This window comes from Poecilia formosa, unplaced genomic scaffold (genome assembly GCF_000485575.1).
Source record: "Poecilia formosa unplaced genomic scaffold, Poecilia_formosa-5.1.2 Scaffold19, whole genome shotgun sequence".
In the NCBI taxonomy this organism is placed as follows: domain Eukaryota; kingdom Metazoa; phylum Chordata; class Actinopteri; order Cyprinodontiformes; family Poeciliidae; genus Poecilia; species Poecilia formosa.
This window is the reverse complement of record NW_006799958.1, coordinates 1,034,925-1,050,386: the sequence shown is the minus strand read 5'-3', so window position 1 is coordinate 1,050,386 and position 15,462 is coordinate 1,034,925. Positions and strand designations below refer to the sequence as shown.

General features: G+C 41.2%; 1 protein-coding gene across 1 annotated transcript in view; it reads right to left on the bottom strand.

Annotated features, from left to right (window-relative positions):
* Positions 1-2,338: 2,338 nt before the first annotated feature.
* LOC103134852 (citrate lyase subunit beta-like protein, mitochondrial) overlaps positions 2,339-15,462 on the bottom strand; it is a 35,191-nt gene continuing 22,067 nt past the window's right edge. Inside the window, exons 3-7 of the mRNA XM_016669079.1 lie at positions 14,117-14,218; positions 12,849-12,942; positions 11,314-11,481; positions 7,386-7,510; positions 2,339-5,956 (exon numbers count right to left, since the gene is read on the bottom strand). Of these exons, the coding sequence (XP_016524565.1) occupies positions 5,861-5,956; positions 7,386-7,510; positions 11,314-11,481; positions 12,849-12,942; positions 14,117-14,218 (585 nt within the window). The 3' untranslated portion in view covers positions 2,339-5,860. The remainder of the gene's footprint in view (positions 5,957-7,385; positions 7,511-11,313; positions 11,482-12,848; positions 12,943-14,116; positions 14,219-15,462) is intronic.

Genomic DNA, 15,462 nt, shown 5'->3' with positions numbered 1-15,462 from the left:
GCGTCAGAAACGGTAGAGATCTAAATCTTTACGTGATTCTTCTACAAACTGTCAAGTTGCGTGATGGACGAAAAGTTTTTCCACGGAGGAGAGGAGGACCCTACAGGACCTCGTAGGAAAAAAAAAGAAAAAAAAAGATTAACTATATGTGTTACAACCATTTTCTTCCAATCAAATTTGTAGTTGGAGGCAGGTGTTAGACTGTGATCTCACCTCCTTGTCATGTGACCACACACCTCAGCTGACGTCTGCCGTTTATTGGTTGCTCCTGCTTCCCCCCCCCTCCCCCACTTCTGTCTCAACTTTGTCCCATGCATGTGCGTTCAGGAACAGCGGATATTATGCCACTTTTATTAGTTTCATTCCATGACTTAAGCTAAGAGGTGGGTGTTACATCGGGTAGAGTAGTATTTTTTTTTTTTGGCCAGGCTGCAGGGAACTAATTAAAAAAAAAAAAAAGTAATACGAGATATTCTGACAATAAAGACGACTAAAATAATACATACGAGAGTCAAACGCGACTTAAAGAAGAAAGATTAAAAAAAAATACCAAAATGTTGTGGAGACCGTTTCATTACACCACCCTCCTCATCCTCCTCCTCCTCCTCTTCCTCACCCCTGGCAACAGCAGACAAAGCGGGCGGGTTTTAGTGGTCTCCGCCGGGCCGGTCAGCCTTTGATCTGGGCCTGTTAAGAAGAAGTGAATCGTGGAGAGGGGGCTCCACCCAGGAAAGGAGCAGTGGAGGAAGGTAATGTCTCCAAGAAATATCGTGGTTTTTCTTTTTGTTTGTTGTTGTTTGTTTTGTTCTCAGTAATTACATAAAAAGAGAAAATCATATTCGTTTTAGTTAAAGGGCAGATAATCTGAAAATTAAGGTGATTCAATCCTAAAACTGCTGATAATAAATCCACACTATAAAAAAGGAATACGGGGGTATTCAATTTTAGCCACTAAAGTATATTTCTTTCCTAAAAACAAATTATGTTAATGTAGAAATAGTGTTCAGTGGTGGCTAGATCCTAAAAGCACTGTTTGTTTTTTTGGGGTAACAAATCCTGAACTTTCTAAACTGAAGATTTTGGTTCCGTTAACATTTAGCATCATTTGACATGCTAAAGGTCAAACGGGACCACAGCAAAGGATCTATGTTTATATGGGCTGAATTGTGAATGGATGAACTTGGTAAAAAGTTCAGAACTACCATCACACTTTAATTTCTTTGTTGGAGTTTAAATCCAAGTCTAGCTTGCTTAGCAACAATGCTAATGCTAAACTCAAACGTGTTAGCAAGCTGTACTTCTCGACCCCAATAGCTGTTGCCAATCGCTATCTTAGCTTCTGTCAGGAAAAAGATTTCTGCAACTTTGCTTGAGTAGACTTAAAAAGTTTATCGCTATTTTAGTAGCCTATAATGCTTAACTAGCTTAGCAAAAACAACAAAAACAAAAACACAATTTTGCTGGCTAACTGAACTTTCTATACTCTGTGGCAGTTTACATCACACTAGCTAATTCTTTTTTTTTTTTTTTTTTTTGCTTCTTTTCAACACTGATGAAACTTCAAAAGGTACATATTGTAATTTAGCTGTTTTACACTAATAACCTAAAGTAATTTGCACTCAGAAGACCAGATTCAAATGTGTTGCCCTTTAACATGTAGGAACATCATTTTCTTTTTCAGTTAAACTCTAAAAGTTTGTTTTAACAGCGCACAGGTTGAAAACTCAAGAACAGAGATGGCCTATAAAGGGCCACAGAGTTGGTGGGTAAACGCTGAAAAGGCCAAAGTGGATCATGCTTTATATATATATATATATATATATATATATATATATATATATATATATATATATAGCCTCTTGTGCAAATGGAAAAACAAATCAAAACAAAATCAAGCGAAAAGTTATTTATTTTTATTTTTGTCAAACATATGGTAAATGTAAGTTATAGTAATTACATTTTTTTTCTGTCTTTGCTAAAAAAAAGGAACATTTAAAGCCCCTTTTAAATTGAGTTAGTGATGGTATAATGTGCCAGCTGACGCAGCAGAGACAGGCCTTGGTAGATTTCACGTCCAGCCAAGCTCACTGCTACGGTCATCAAAGCGGCTTCACAAATGGCTTATAATCAGAATGAAACATTAAGATATATAAAGTCGGTTGCCGGGGTTCATGTTGTCACGTATGTGTTTAAAAAAAAAAGAGCTCGCTGTGATATTGTTTAAAAGGCCCGAGGCTTTTTCTTTCTTTTTTTTTTTACTTCAAAATGCATCGTTTCATGTCATATTATGAACTATTTACTGGTTAAACTTGAAGAACGCAAAGCAGAAATTCACTTCTTTTTTTTTTTATTTAAAGCGTTTTAACTTTCAGCTGATGGGCGTAAGGGAGCGTTCAGCTGTCCGCCTGAGGGGCCGCGCATGAACGACCCTTCTGTCAGTTTCTCTGAGGCCTGAGCTTACATCGCTTCAACAGCAACAGCAGCTCCACAGCTAATGCAAACAGCATTATTGGACGTTAATTAGCACAAGTGAGACGTGTTCCTCCCTCTCTCAGCTCCCGTTATATAAAAAAAATAAACAAATAAATAAGTCCTCTCCTCTCAAACTGCGCCACACGCGCACATAACTGCGGCGTTTCTTATTGCTTCGGAATAAAATCTGCCGGTGCAATTAGTCCGTCACACATCGCCATTAGAAGTCTATTAAAACATCAAGTCATTATTTGAGCATCCCCGGGCAGGAGGGAGGCGGGGGGAATTAGAAGAAAACTATCTGTGCCGCACGGGTCCCATTTGGATTAATGGGGAAATATGTAAAACATTTCGTTTTAATTTTCCTCTCACGGTGTTTTGCATACGAGCCTTTTCTCTCTCTCCTTCCCTCCGCTGAAGCGCTCATTATTTTTGAAAGCAATCTCGACCGGCACATTACCGGGCTATGAAACGCAGCTCGCTGCCTAATTGATTCCCCGTCACATTTTTTTTTTTCCTGTGAGCTTCTAATCGTGTTAATTGTAATTTAATCTCTCAGGGAATACCGGAGACGTGTATTTAAATAAGACTGCCGAGCGAAGACGTGAATTTGTATTACTGTTAATATTATTATCATCATCGCGTTATTATATAATAGAAATGTCACGCAGAATTACGCAGCAGAGTCAGACTGGGATAAATTCCTGTAATCTACAGAGATGTTAGGGTGGAAAAACAGGAGAAGGGGTTTCTACTGCATTTCTTAAAAAAAACAACAACATATAAACCTGTCCAAATCATTTGCTCCTTTATCCTCATGAGGAGCTTGCTTTGTCCCTGAATGATGCCGTGTTGCAGTCCCCCCACCCTCTTCTGCTCTGAGGTCTTCCTTCCTGTCAGTGGGTGGGGGGCACCTGTTGGAGCAGAGCAGCTTGCAGAGTCAAGTTGTCCCGTCAAACTGGGCTCCTGCAAAACTAAAGTCACTCTGTTACGCTCTGGTGGGCTTGCAGCGTGGAGCATTCACAGCCATGTGAGGCTAAATGGCTTTCTGAGGGCCTTTCATGCAGCTCCACAGCACTCTGAATAGGGGCTGTGAGAAAGCTGTTTTACTGTAGAAAATAATGTTTTAATTGCCTTAGAAATTCACCTGAATGCGGCAACATAAAGCCAAAGTTGCTCTCGCTAAGTAGGACATTTTTAATTTGACACTTATTGCACCTCAGGTGGTTCTACAGATTCAGTACGGTAAACAGGATTTGAATAGGAAAAGACAGTGATGGCAGCTAAAACAAACAAACAAACAAACAAACAAACAAAAACGGTTGTTGGGTGTACCCAGATTTTTTTCTGTCCTGGATTCTGTTTCAGAGCTGTAACATAAACTGGATCAGAGCATTGTAAGTGGAGACAGCTGTCTGAACGGTTGCACTTCAAATTATTGCAGTTATTTTTTTTTTTGAGAATTTCCTAAATATAACCAACATACAATACACAAAAAGAACTAAAGTCAACAACTTTCCTAAAAAAAAAAAACCCCAAAAGACATATTTAACTATTTAATATCAAAATAATGAATCGATATGTCTTGTTATTTTACGGTAAACATCTTGGGCTAGCAGAAATGTGTGTTAAGGTCGACTGGACATTCTGGGTTCATCACAACATCATCAGTGAAATCTTAAGCCGGAGCAACAAAAAGAAGAAAAAAAATTAACAAATAAATATAAGTAGTCATTTCTGAAAAATAAAATGACTGAATAATAGAAATATAGACAAAATTAACATATAACTTTAAATGGTAACAAACTAACCGTTTAAAAATTCAGTACTTTTTCTAACTCTTTATGAACTTGGTTCACATGTTTGTGTTTCATACATCTCACCTATTCTTTTTTTTTTATTACTTGATCCCAGAGATCAAGTTAACGTATTAATTGTATAACTTACTTGACCTAAAACTACAAGCATATTTGGATTTAACATTTTTAACTGGAGCGATTTTTTATTTATTTTTTTTTTTTTATGCAAATGTACGAAAGTTTCACAAGCAAGAGGAAAACATTTCAAAGAGAGAAAAAACATGGCAACAAGCTGCATTCTAAGCAATCAAGGCAAACTTATATGTTAACTGTTTTAGAGTTTAGACATTTGATAACATCACAGAAAGTCCAAAAACGGCTTCAAATATGACATTTCAATCAAACAAAACATTTTTCTTTTCATTAGAGTTTGAAAACAAGCTCAATATGTTCATATGGCAGCAAAGAGGGAACCAGTTTCGAGTCACCAATGTGGCCGATTGCCAGTGCGACGGCTTACTGTCGGGGTCTTTGGATGGACGCAGGAGCCGTTTCTGTCTCTTTCTCTCTTTTTTTTTTTGTCTGGACGGGACTGGCATGGACACTGGGTCTGTCCCAGACACAATACATCATACAGTAAAGGGAAAGAAACATGAAAACAAAAAGAGAGCGAGAGAGAGAGAGAGAGAGCGAGAGAGAGAGAGAGAGCGAGCGCGGATGAGGTGGGGTAGAGGTGGTATGGCGCCTTTCATTACCATGGTCACCAATGGCACTATTAACCATTCGACACCCCCTCAATTATCCTCCCATCCGCAGTCAGAGAGACAAAGCCTCGGTCCTGGTCTGCTGGAGCAACATGGCCACTAATCTGTCTCTCCTCGAACATCACACCCACTTCACAGCCTCTGCGAGTCAGACAAGTGTTCCACAAAGACCCCTTTTGTGCTTTCATTTGTGACTTCTTCACTCTGCTCATTAAGGAGTTCATTTTTCATGTTCCGCTGAAGCTATTTTCGACGAACGCCGCTGTAAGTCCACGTCGCCACCAATGCAGAAAATGAGTGAAAATGTTGCTGCGCACAATTTACCTTGTAGTCAAAAATAAAAACACAAACAAAATTGAGTTTCTTCTTTAGTTTTTATGATGCAAAAACGTGAGGATGTTCGTCTGAAGGCAGGCGGAGGAACCCGAGTGGAGCTACGAGGCCCGAGGAATGGACCCACCACAACAGAGTGGTGTTGTTTGTTTACCCTTTGCCCCCCCTCCCCTGCCCTCCCCCTGCCAGGACGTGCTGATGGGAGAGCATTCATCACGACTTTTGAAGCGACGGAGGGTGCGGGCGCGCAGGCTGCACGGTGACATGATGGTGAACACGCACTGCTCACACTACTCACACACACACACCACAGCAAATTCAAGTAAGATTCTGATAATAGCTACATATTCTCGTCATAACACAAATATAAATCATGTTTTCCACTGTAATCTTGCACGAGGGGGACAGTTTGCAAAGTTTTTCGAAGTGCTCATTTTGTCTGTGAGATTTCCAGTCTCCTCTGTCCTGCTTCAGACCATGCGGCCCTCCCGATTATTTCTTGGACACCGCCGCAGCGAGGGTCAGGATGTTCTGAGCCTGCTTCAGCGAGGGCAAGTCAATCATGCTGCCGCGGAAGGTGAACGCACCCTGAGGAGAAACAAACATTGCACGTTTCATACATATAATCAGTTGCAGCAGGTCAAAATTCTGTCAATGTTTTGGGAGTTAGTATATTGGCATGGTTTTGTTTTGTTTTTTCTCAGACATGAAACTGGACAGACAAAGAAAGAGTAAGAAATAAATAAAATACACACAGAAACACGCGAAGGGCTCGACTGAGGGAAGGGCTAAGATGCGAATCCCTTCGGGCGCTGCCCTGGCAGGGAGACAGAGGTGGCGGGCAGATTGTGTATTACCTCAGCAGACAGCCCACAGAGCTCGGCACACAGGCTCCAACCATGCACTAAATTAGGGACAATAATATTGTACACTTAATTGGCCCAACTCCCCTCCCCTCACTGTCCTGAGAGTCACCCGGGGGTGTACAGTACGCAGCCTGAGCCATGGAGGTGCGCGCACAAAGGATCAGTGTGAGCGTCGGAGCAGAGAAACAGCCGTGTCATCGCAGCGTACGGGCAGCAGAGAGACGCTGACCAGTTACAGATGGGTCCTGTAATAGCTGCTCTTTTATAATACAAACAACCAGGCAGGAGCCAGTGTTAGATTTCTATGGCATCACACTCTGAAGTAAAAACACTGCAGTTTCATTACATTGGGCTATTTATGCAAAATAAAAGAAAGAAAGAAAAAAAAGGAATACATGTAGCATTAATCTTTTATACTAGTTTTTATTCATACACAAAGAACAATTATCCCTGCTGTTGTTGTTACAGTAAAAATAATTACATGGAACATTTGGATATTGTTATTTTGAATTAGACGCACAGACCTAAAAAACAGCATGAGCACAAACTAATTTTACTAGTAGTTTCCAACCTTTTAGTTATTTTCTCATTTTAAATTAGCACCTATAATCTTGCCTTGTTAATTAGTCAGGCTATCTGCTCAGGGAGAGCATGCAGTTGACTTTTTCACATATACATGGCCTCCCAACTGTAGTTTTAATTGTATGTTGCCAAAGTGTTTGGGTTTTTTTTTATATACAAAATGTTCTCTCTAAAAATGCAAATATGCATTTCTTGACAGGAGTGACGGCAGAGATGCCATTCATTTCAAAACACGTCTGGTTTTATCGAGACCAGAAATGTTTGAAAATAATGAAGTTCAGCTTTTTTATGAGAGAGGGGAGGGTATAGATGATGAGCAGTGCGTAGAAATAAGTAGGGGAGGGGGGGAGCTCTGCATTACTTTATGTTTCATACAGTCAAATAAAACAGTTCTGATCATGTCAGGGCTTCATGACTTTAATCTGTGGGAACTGTGCAATGTAAAATGGTAAGAGTTTTGATCATCAACTTTTTGAATCTCCATCAGTAACAACCCCCATGCCTAAACACAATAAATAATATTAAAATCATTTCAGTGAAATGATTCATGATTCTACACCTATTATTACCTTTCCTTCTTTCTGATGCTGGTCAAAAGCAGCAATGAGCTCCTCGGCCCACTGGACCCTGTCTTGACTCGGGGAGAACTCCTCCTGCACAGCCTGGATCTGCCCGGGGTGAATGACCTGCTTACCTGCAAAGAGACACACACACACACACTGGAACATTTAGCTCTTTTAGTCGAAGCTGCATGTTTTGTTTTTTTTCCAGCATAATGCTGGTAATTTTTGCCCTTTCAGCATTTCATTTTGTTACGTTTTTCTTTCTTTCTTTTTTTTTTCCAAAAAAAAAAAAAGGGAGCAATCTTCCTGGGGACGTTTCATACCCACCATGCATCAATTGGTACCTGCTTTAACAACTGTCATTCTCTCTCTTCTGCTGCTCATTCATGCAGTTTTATGACTTTGATCAACATCATTTAATAGCAGGTGATCCCTCAGTTGTTTTGTTTCGATTAAAGGTAGAGCTGGATTGTGTGCCAAACACAGGTTGTCATCACAATATCAATTTGTGCAACACTGCAGCAGCAAAGGATTGCTTATTTGGAAAAAAAAAAAGTAGGATGTGTTAATAAGTATGCGTGTAAATAATGCATTTGGAAATATTTTTAGTGCCCTCCTTTGCTGATACTCGACGTCTATTTTTAGCGGCTGAGATTCTAAAGCTTTAAAGTGGTGGGTACATTGTGATGAAGGGCGAAGCATTTTAGTGCACCGGTAATCAGAGGTCATGTTTCAAGACTCAAGTGGGCCACATGTGATGGAAATATCACAGGGTGTATTAACACAATGGATGACATGATTATTCATCTGCTTTTTGTGTCAAAAGAACTTATCTACCAATGCAAACGAAGCAAAATAAAATAGCTGAGTTCAAAACGGTTTGTCTACTGGCACAAATTCAAAGCAGAACTGGACAAAATGGAAATGAGAGAGAGAAATATCCTGGTGTGAATTGACCCAGAGTATTCAAAAATCAATGATCTGAAATATATACCCGTTTTCCCACAAAAAAAATAGAGCAATATTTTTATTACTTTCTACTTTATAGCAAACACAACAATGTGCAGCTATAGATCAAAAAAGAGAAAGTAGGTTGGGGAAATCAGTTTAGAGCTTCTATGCAAGAGATGCATTATGAACAGGAAGATAAAAAGGTAATAAGAGAGGAGGAGATGGAAATACACAACTGACTTGTCTCTGACAGCATGTCCAAACAGACTGGGGTGAAACAGATGGGAATGAAAACACAACTACAGCAAAAGAAAAGTCTGCCTCTAAAAAGCTGAAACTGAAGACTAACAAGGAGTTATATCTCTGTTGGTCACAATCTCACACACACACACAGACACAGCCATCTTCTCCGTTAAATGTGGGCGAAGGCTGCGGATATAATCCCGTGTACATTTGCAGATCAAACTTGTAGTGATAAAGTTGAGGGTTATGAACATGTCTGGCGAGAGCGGCGGCTCAGCGGCAGCCAGCGGGAACCCGACACTTTAGGGCTTAGCTCTGTCGCCAGCAACAAATCCTTCAAGGTGGCAGTGCAGGCGGGCTGCACGAGCGAGTAGGGTTAAAAAAAAAAAGGAAAAAGAAAAGAAAATCACAGAGGAGAGGGAAGGGGGAGATGGGGGGTAGGAGAGAACCCAGTTGCTTCATCAAGCTCTGCCCACCCTACGTTAGCCCATGAAGAAAAGATCTGGCAAAGATCACATAAACTCTGAGGTGCTTGGTTTGCATTTTCACGTCATACTAAACATAGTACAAAAGCTGGTGTGACCATAAATGTAAGAAAGCATTTTAATTGAGAAAGCATGCTATATTACAATAGAATAATTGCAATGCTTTTGTTTTCATATTTTTAAGCTATTTTTTCAGAAAACAGACAAAAACAAGAACTTGGCTGGGGGTAGCCAACCTATAAGATGGACAGATTTATGTCTCAGACCTAAAAAGCTTGAAGTATTATTTCCATATGACCATATTTTGTAGAAAATATGGTCATATTTTACCACAAAAAAGTGTATCTTTCTGTCAGCCCATCTGTGTGTGCGCGTGTGTGTGTGTGTGTATTTGTGTGTGCAGCTGTTTAGGACAACAAGAGAACGATGGTTCCAACAGGGCGGGCTGGGTGACTCAGGTGCCCTTAGTTACAATCCATTGGTTCTCCTAAAATGCATCATTCACGCCCTGCAGCCAATCCCGGGCTGCCGTGTGGGGTTGGCACCTTATTGGAGGACGGCTATTTAGCAAAGTGCTCTCAGGCGAGTGATGGACAGGGTCCTGGGGACTGAAGTGAAATGTGGTCCCTGAGAGCAGAGGAAATGTTTTTCTATCTCTAAAAAAAAAAAAAAAAGAACTGCAAACCAACAGCTCAGACTATATAAAATAAGAAGTTAATAAAATATTTAACTACACTATTATGAAAGATGATATTGCATTATCTTCTGATGTGCACATCAGTTCAAAACAATTCTGTCCTAAGCTCCCCAGTACGGAGCACTGGTGCTCTGTACTCTGCGCTTAATGGGTGCTGCTCCCAGCTTAGGTTGTGCCAAGGTCAATTACTGCACAGGTAGAGCTTCTGGCAGCGCCGTATTATTGCTTAAGCACACATGGGCCAGTAATAGCTACTAACCAAGATTATACCGAGTGCCCACGGCTCGCACGGCACTAATCCACTGCTTTAAATGCTTCTGCTCCCTTTCAAACCGAACCATTTATTTCATCAACCAGCTGTTTCCCCCTCCCCAGCTTTGCAGACCTCATGCGCCGAGAGATAAACTGCAAATCTGTCAGGCCCAAACAAACACAAACAATTAACAAAAAGGGCTTTTCGGTCTATTCTCTGCCTAAGCTTGAGGAATCGTGTGCCGAGTGTAGCTCTTAAGATGCAGAAATAGGATAGACAACAAAACACACGCACACACCCGTGCAACACACGGTAGGGCGGAAGTGGCAAACAAGGTCACCTGGGTGAGTTTCAGTGGGAAGCAGCAAGAAGTGCAACCTACACACTGACATAACATGATGTGCAGGTATTTTGTGTGCTTCGATACGTGCCCCGTGAAGAGCAGGTCATTGATTCAATGTCTCTTCTTTGCCATTTTTTTTCCCCTTTCATGGCAACTAATGCCTTGAGGAACTCTCACTGCTGTAGAAACCATGAGATTCAGCTACTTAGGTCCCCACTTCCAAATGGAGATATATTTAATTTTGACTTCTTGATGGATAAAATAACTAAATGAGATTAAAATAACAAAGCTAGAAAACGTGGCAAGAATTGCTATGAAACACATTCATGAAAAAAAGAAAAAAAAAACCTTCAAACCTTTTCTTAAATAACTTGTTAGAAACAGCAAAGCCTATTGATCTGCCAATACCAGTCAGAATTTTGTATATGATCCAACTATGTAGGTACGTATTTGACATTTTAACTAGCGATGGTGGGGCAGTGCTTTCCACTGAATGGACACAAAACTGGGATAAAGGAAATTTGTTAAGCGTGCAACTGAAAATGTCGACATTTTATGAGAGCTAATGCTGCCCCCCAAGGATATACCGCTCTGGACAGAGAGCCACGGGCTAAAAAACCGGCACTGACTAGAACACAGACTCCTCGGGATGCAGTTGTCTAAATTATTAATATTTACAGAGAGTGGAAGCAGACTCTAAATTGATCAGTTGTGAAGCACAGATAGATATCATTTCATGCCGATGCCGTCGTTACAAAAGAACAAATCTAAATAGTGGGACATCTTGAGTGCTTTTTGCAGATGAGACCTTTGTAATGTTCTCCCACAGGGAGGATGCAGAAACGATACGGCACACAATTAATACAACAAAAACCGATAACGGGAAGCGAGCGCAGTTATCAAAGGAGCACCTGGAGGATATTAGTCATGATTACAGTCAGAGAAAGAGGCAGAGATGTTACCGGTGAAACCCATGAGAGCTCCCTCCTGGGCCTGTAGCCTCAGTCCCTCCACATCTTTATAGTCGATGTAAACCAGGTCGATGGCCTGCAGCCCAAAAGCCTTGGTGGTCACCACCACCTTCTGCCTCGCGTAGAGCAGCTCTCTGGCATCCTTAGTCCGCGTGGCACCTGAGGAGGGCCGGGAGGCAAAGGCAAGAATGCTGAGGCAGAGGAGTGAGAGGTAATAAATAACACATACAGTGGCTCTACACTTAGAAGGAGGCTCTTCAAATCACCCAACAGGAGGGATAAACATTGAAATATACAGATTTTCATACAAATCCTTTACTTATCTTTCAAAATGTTCACATTTTGTTTGATTACAACAAACATTCAGTTCTTTTTTGTAAGGGAATTATGTGATGGATCGAAACAAAGCGTTCGTTTTAAAGTGAAAGGAAAACGATGCATGCCTTTTCACCACTATAAATCTGAAAAGTGCGGCGTGCAATTGTATTCAGCCGCCACGAGTCAACATGTACAAGAACCGCATTTTCACAGAAGAAAACAGCAAGTGCTTAGGAGTACATCTCTACAGGGGTTAGTTGTTTAGAGGCGGATCGTTTTCGCCCTTTTCTCCTTTGCAAAATAGCGTAAGCGTAGCACTCTGCGAGTTCATTTTCAAGTCCCGCCAAATATTCCCCAGTTTAATTCAGGTCTAGACTTTGACTGGACCGTTTTAACAAGCCATTGTTTTCATCTGGAGGCGAGCCTTCAGCTTCAGTCTCAAGTTCTCCGCAGCTGCTAACAGGTTTGTTTCTGTATTGAACTCCATCTTCCGTTTATACTCTGACCAACTTTCCTGCTTCTTTTGAAGAAAAGCATCTCACAGCATGATGCTGCCACTACCACGTATCTATCAGCTTTGTGTGTGCTTAGTGATGTTACATCTTGGTTTTCCGTTTTATAAATGAAAAGGCCTGTTTAGTTCACGGCTAATAGTTTTCCTGTAACCAGGGAACAAGGCCATCGTGGCTGCTCCTCTGATTAATGATCTCCTTACCCTGCCTGTCAGCTTAGGTGAAAGGTGATGTCTTAGTCTGTTTGTTTAATAATCTAACCCTGTCTGAAACTTCTCCGCAGTATTGTCCCAGCGGCATCTGGCGTACTCCTCGGTCGTCATGATGCTGATTATCCACTAATGTTACGTGACAAACTGCTGAGGCCTTCGCAGAACAGCTGGATTTACACAGAGACTAAACTGAACACACGTGGGCTTTGTGAACTAGCGAAGCGATTCCTGAAGACAAATGACTGCACCAGATATTATTTAGCTGTATGCATATGCACACCACACTTGCCACTACTCCGCATCGCCCAGTCGGTTTCAAATCCAAACAAAAAATATGTTGTTTGTTGTTTTAAAGTCAAAAAGGTGGAAAGGTTTAAGTGACTTGAATATTTTTGCAAAGCACTGCACAAAAAGTAATAGTGTGAATATCTAATCAGCTGTTATTTAAGAGTGTGGAAATGTAAGCGCAGAGTGCGACCGACACCTATGCTGGCACAGAAGTCATCGGAGCCAAACACCACGCCGTCATGGTGGAGCCCGGCCCTGGGAGAGAGTTGGCGGATTTCCTCACACACGGCCTGACAGAGAACAAAATACACTCAGCATAACAGCAGCAGGAGCAGCCGGACAGCAGAGACACATTTTCAACGTCAAAAACACAGAAACAACCACGAGCAAACAAAACAAAAAATAATAATAATAATCTGTGAATTCATCGCATGGATTAGTTCTGTTTTATCAGGAAGAGATAGTCTTGAACTCTACAGTATTTTTGCAAAACTGCATCCCACCCCCACCCCCTTCCTCTGTTATCTCATGTTTCTTTTAAATTATATTTTGACTTGAAAGACAAAACTGCATTTGTGCACACATCTAACAGCACCAGTAGGGAAATATTAACCGTTTCATCCAGGAAATTGCTCGTTAATTTATTGTTTTTGGCCAGAAATCAGCTCGGGGTTTGCTAAAAGATTGGAACAAAACATAATTAAAAGCCACACAGGTGTTATAGATAAAAGCGCATTAGACTAGCAGCCGCAGTCACGACTGAAAGAACAAAAACCTGGACTGTCTGTAGTAAAGAGTGACATTTAGTCGGATGTTTTTCAGGCTTTTTTTTTTTTTTCTTTTTTTTCCCAGCTACAAATTAATACCGCCTCTAGCTGTGCTACAGCAAGTTTGTTACCTGGTGTTCAGTCTGGGCGAAAATAAAGGGTTTGCTCAAGAAAGCAGAAACAGGCAAACCCTCGTATCCCCCCCTCCCCTCCTAACCGCCAACAAAACACACATGCACAGGCACAAGCACAGGCACACACACACACACACACACACACACACACGATCACAAACGCGGTCGGAGAATTATACTGAAGAATTGACAGATGAACCAAAAGAAGGACTGCCAGCTGGTTGCTCCCCAAATCTGCTCTCTTTACCCCTCCAAGAAGCTGAAGGTCATGCTGCACTGTTAGGGAAATCTGACTGACTCCAACTGAAATGTCCTGAAGAATTTTCTCACTATGAGGATATTAAATTAGCACTAATTAAACAATGTCAGGACGACTGAGGACGGAGGGCATTTTGAGAGGCGGTGGAGGAGCTTCAGATCCTGTTTCTTTCCGGATGTTGTCGAGTTCTCCTCACGCTGATGGGAGTCTTTAATCTAAAGCCAACGATGAACAAACAGCAAAAAAAAAAAAAAAAAAAATCTCTAACGTTTGCAGTTTTCCCTTTTATTCACTCGTACTCTACCTTAAAATTGAGCAGGCCCACAGCGGTTTCCACGAAGGTGACGAGGCGAACGGGTTCTGTCAGCGTCCGTCCTTTCAAGTTGTGCTGAAACCTGTCAACAAACTGAACACACGGGCAACGTCTCAGGCTCCGCTCATTAACAGCACCCACGGTTCTGTGTGACTGGGAGACAATAAAGCACTCAGCAATCGCAATAAATTAATTTACTTGCAGCGCTTTCAGCCAATCATGTTTACACAGTCCACAGAAGTGGGAAAATAGGTTTTTAGTGACACAAATACCTTTAACTCTGAGGGGGAAAACAAACAAATGTTTTCTCATTCCATTTTTTATGTAACCCGACACTCTTTTTAACATTTGGTTGAATTTGTCAGTGTACTTTTATCACTTCATTAGTATTTACAAATTATATTAACAGCATAACACATTATAATGACAATAACCTTTATTTCACCAGACAAAAACCATTTTCATGATGGACCTGGTGACGTAGCAGCACCTTTTACAAGTATCAACATTTACATTCAACCAGAGAAATAGATTTCTTTAGTTTTAAAAGCACCAGGCACTAGAGTTTATCCAGGGGTAGCAGAATAAAGGGGGATGGACAGAAATGATACAAACAGCAAACAGGAGCCAAGAAATGGCACAAAGAGGTGCAATGGAAATGGGCCGAATGCAAATTCAACAAACAAGATCCAGCTACAAAACTGCGCACTGGATTTTAGTTAAGGGTAGCCAAGGAAAAGGGGCTGAATACAAATTTTGTAAACAACAAAAGCTAGACAAGAAACACTGCAATGGGTTTTAGTTGGGGGTGGATCAGGCAAGTGGGGAGGGGGCTCAATATGAATTGTACAAACAGCAAAAGCTAGCTAGGAAATTATGGAGTGGATTTTATTCATAGGTGGCAGAGGAAAAGGGGTTTGAATGCATAAAACATCATGAAAACAACGTAATCATTTTCTTTCAATTGCACACCTTTGCAATGTTGAAAACTCTGTCACTTTAAATTTGGATGCGTTTTTCTGCGGTAACAACCGCAAAGGATTACAACAGTTTTCAAAAACGGCGGAGCGGGGTGGGGGGCCGGGGGGGGAATGTCTTCATACGTTAAAATTCCTCGTTTGACGGAAATCCCGACACCTTTATTACCTGCGCCTTGGCAGTTTCAGTCCTTATTCAGAAACACATCTGTGGAGGCTCACGTGGCGCAGGGAGCAAGCACAGGAGAGCAGCAACAAAAGCGAAGAAATAAAATATTTTACATTAACACCAGGGTTCCCCCCTTCGTCTGAAGTGTTCTGCTCTACCTTCTTTCAGAGGTTCTCCTCCACTACAGCTTG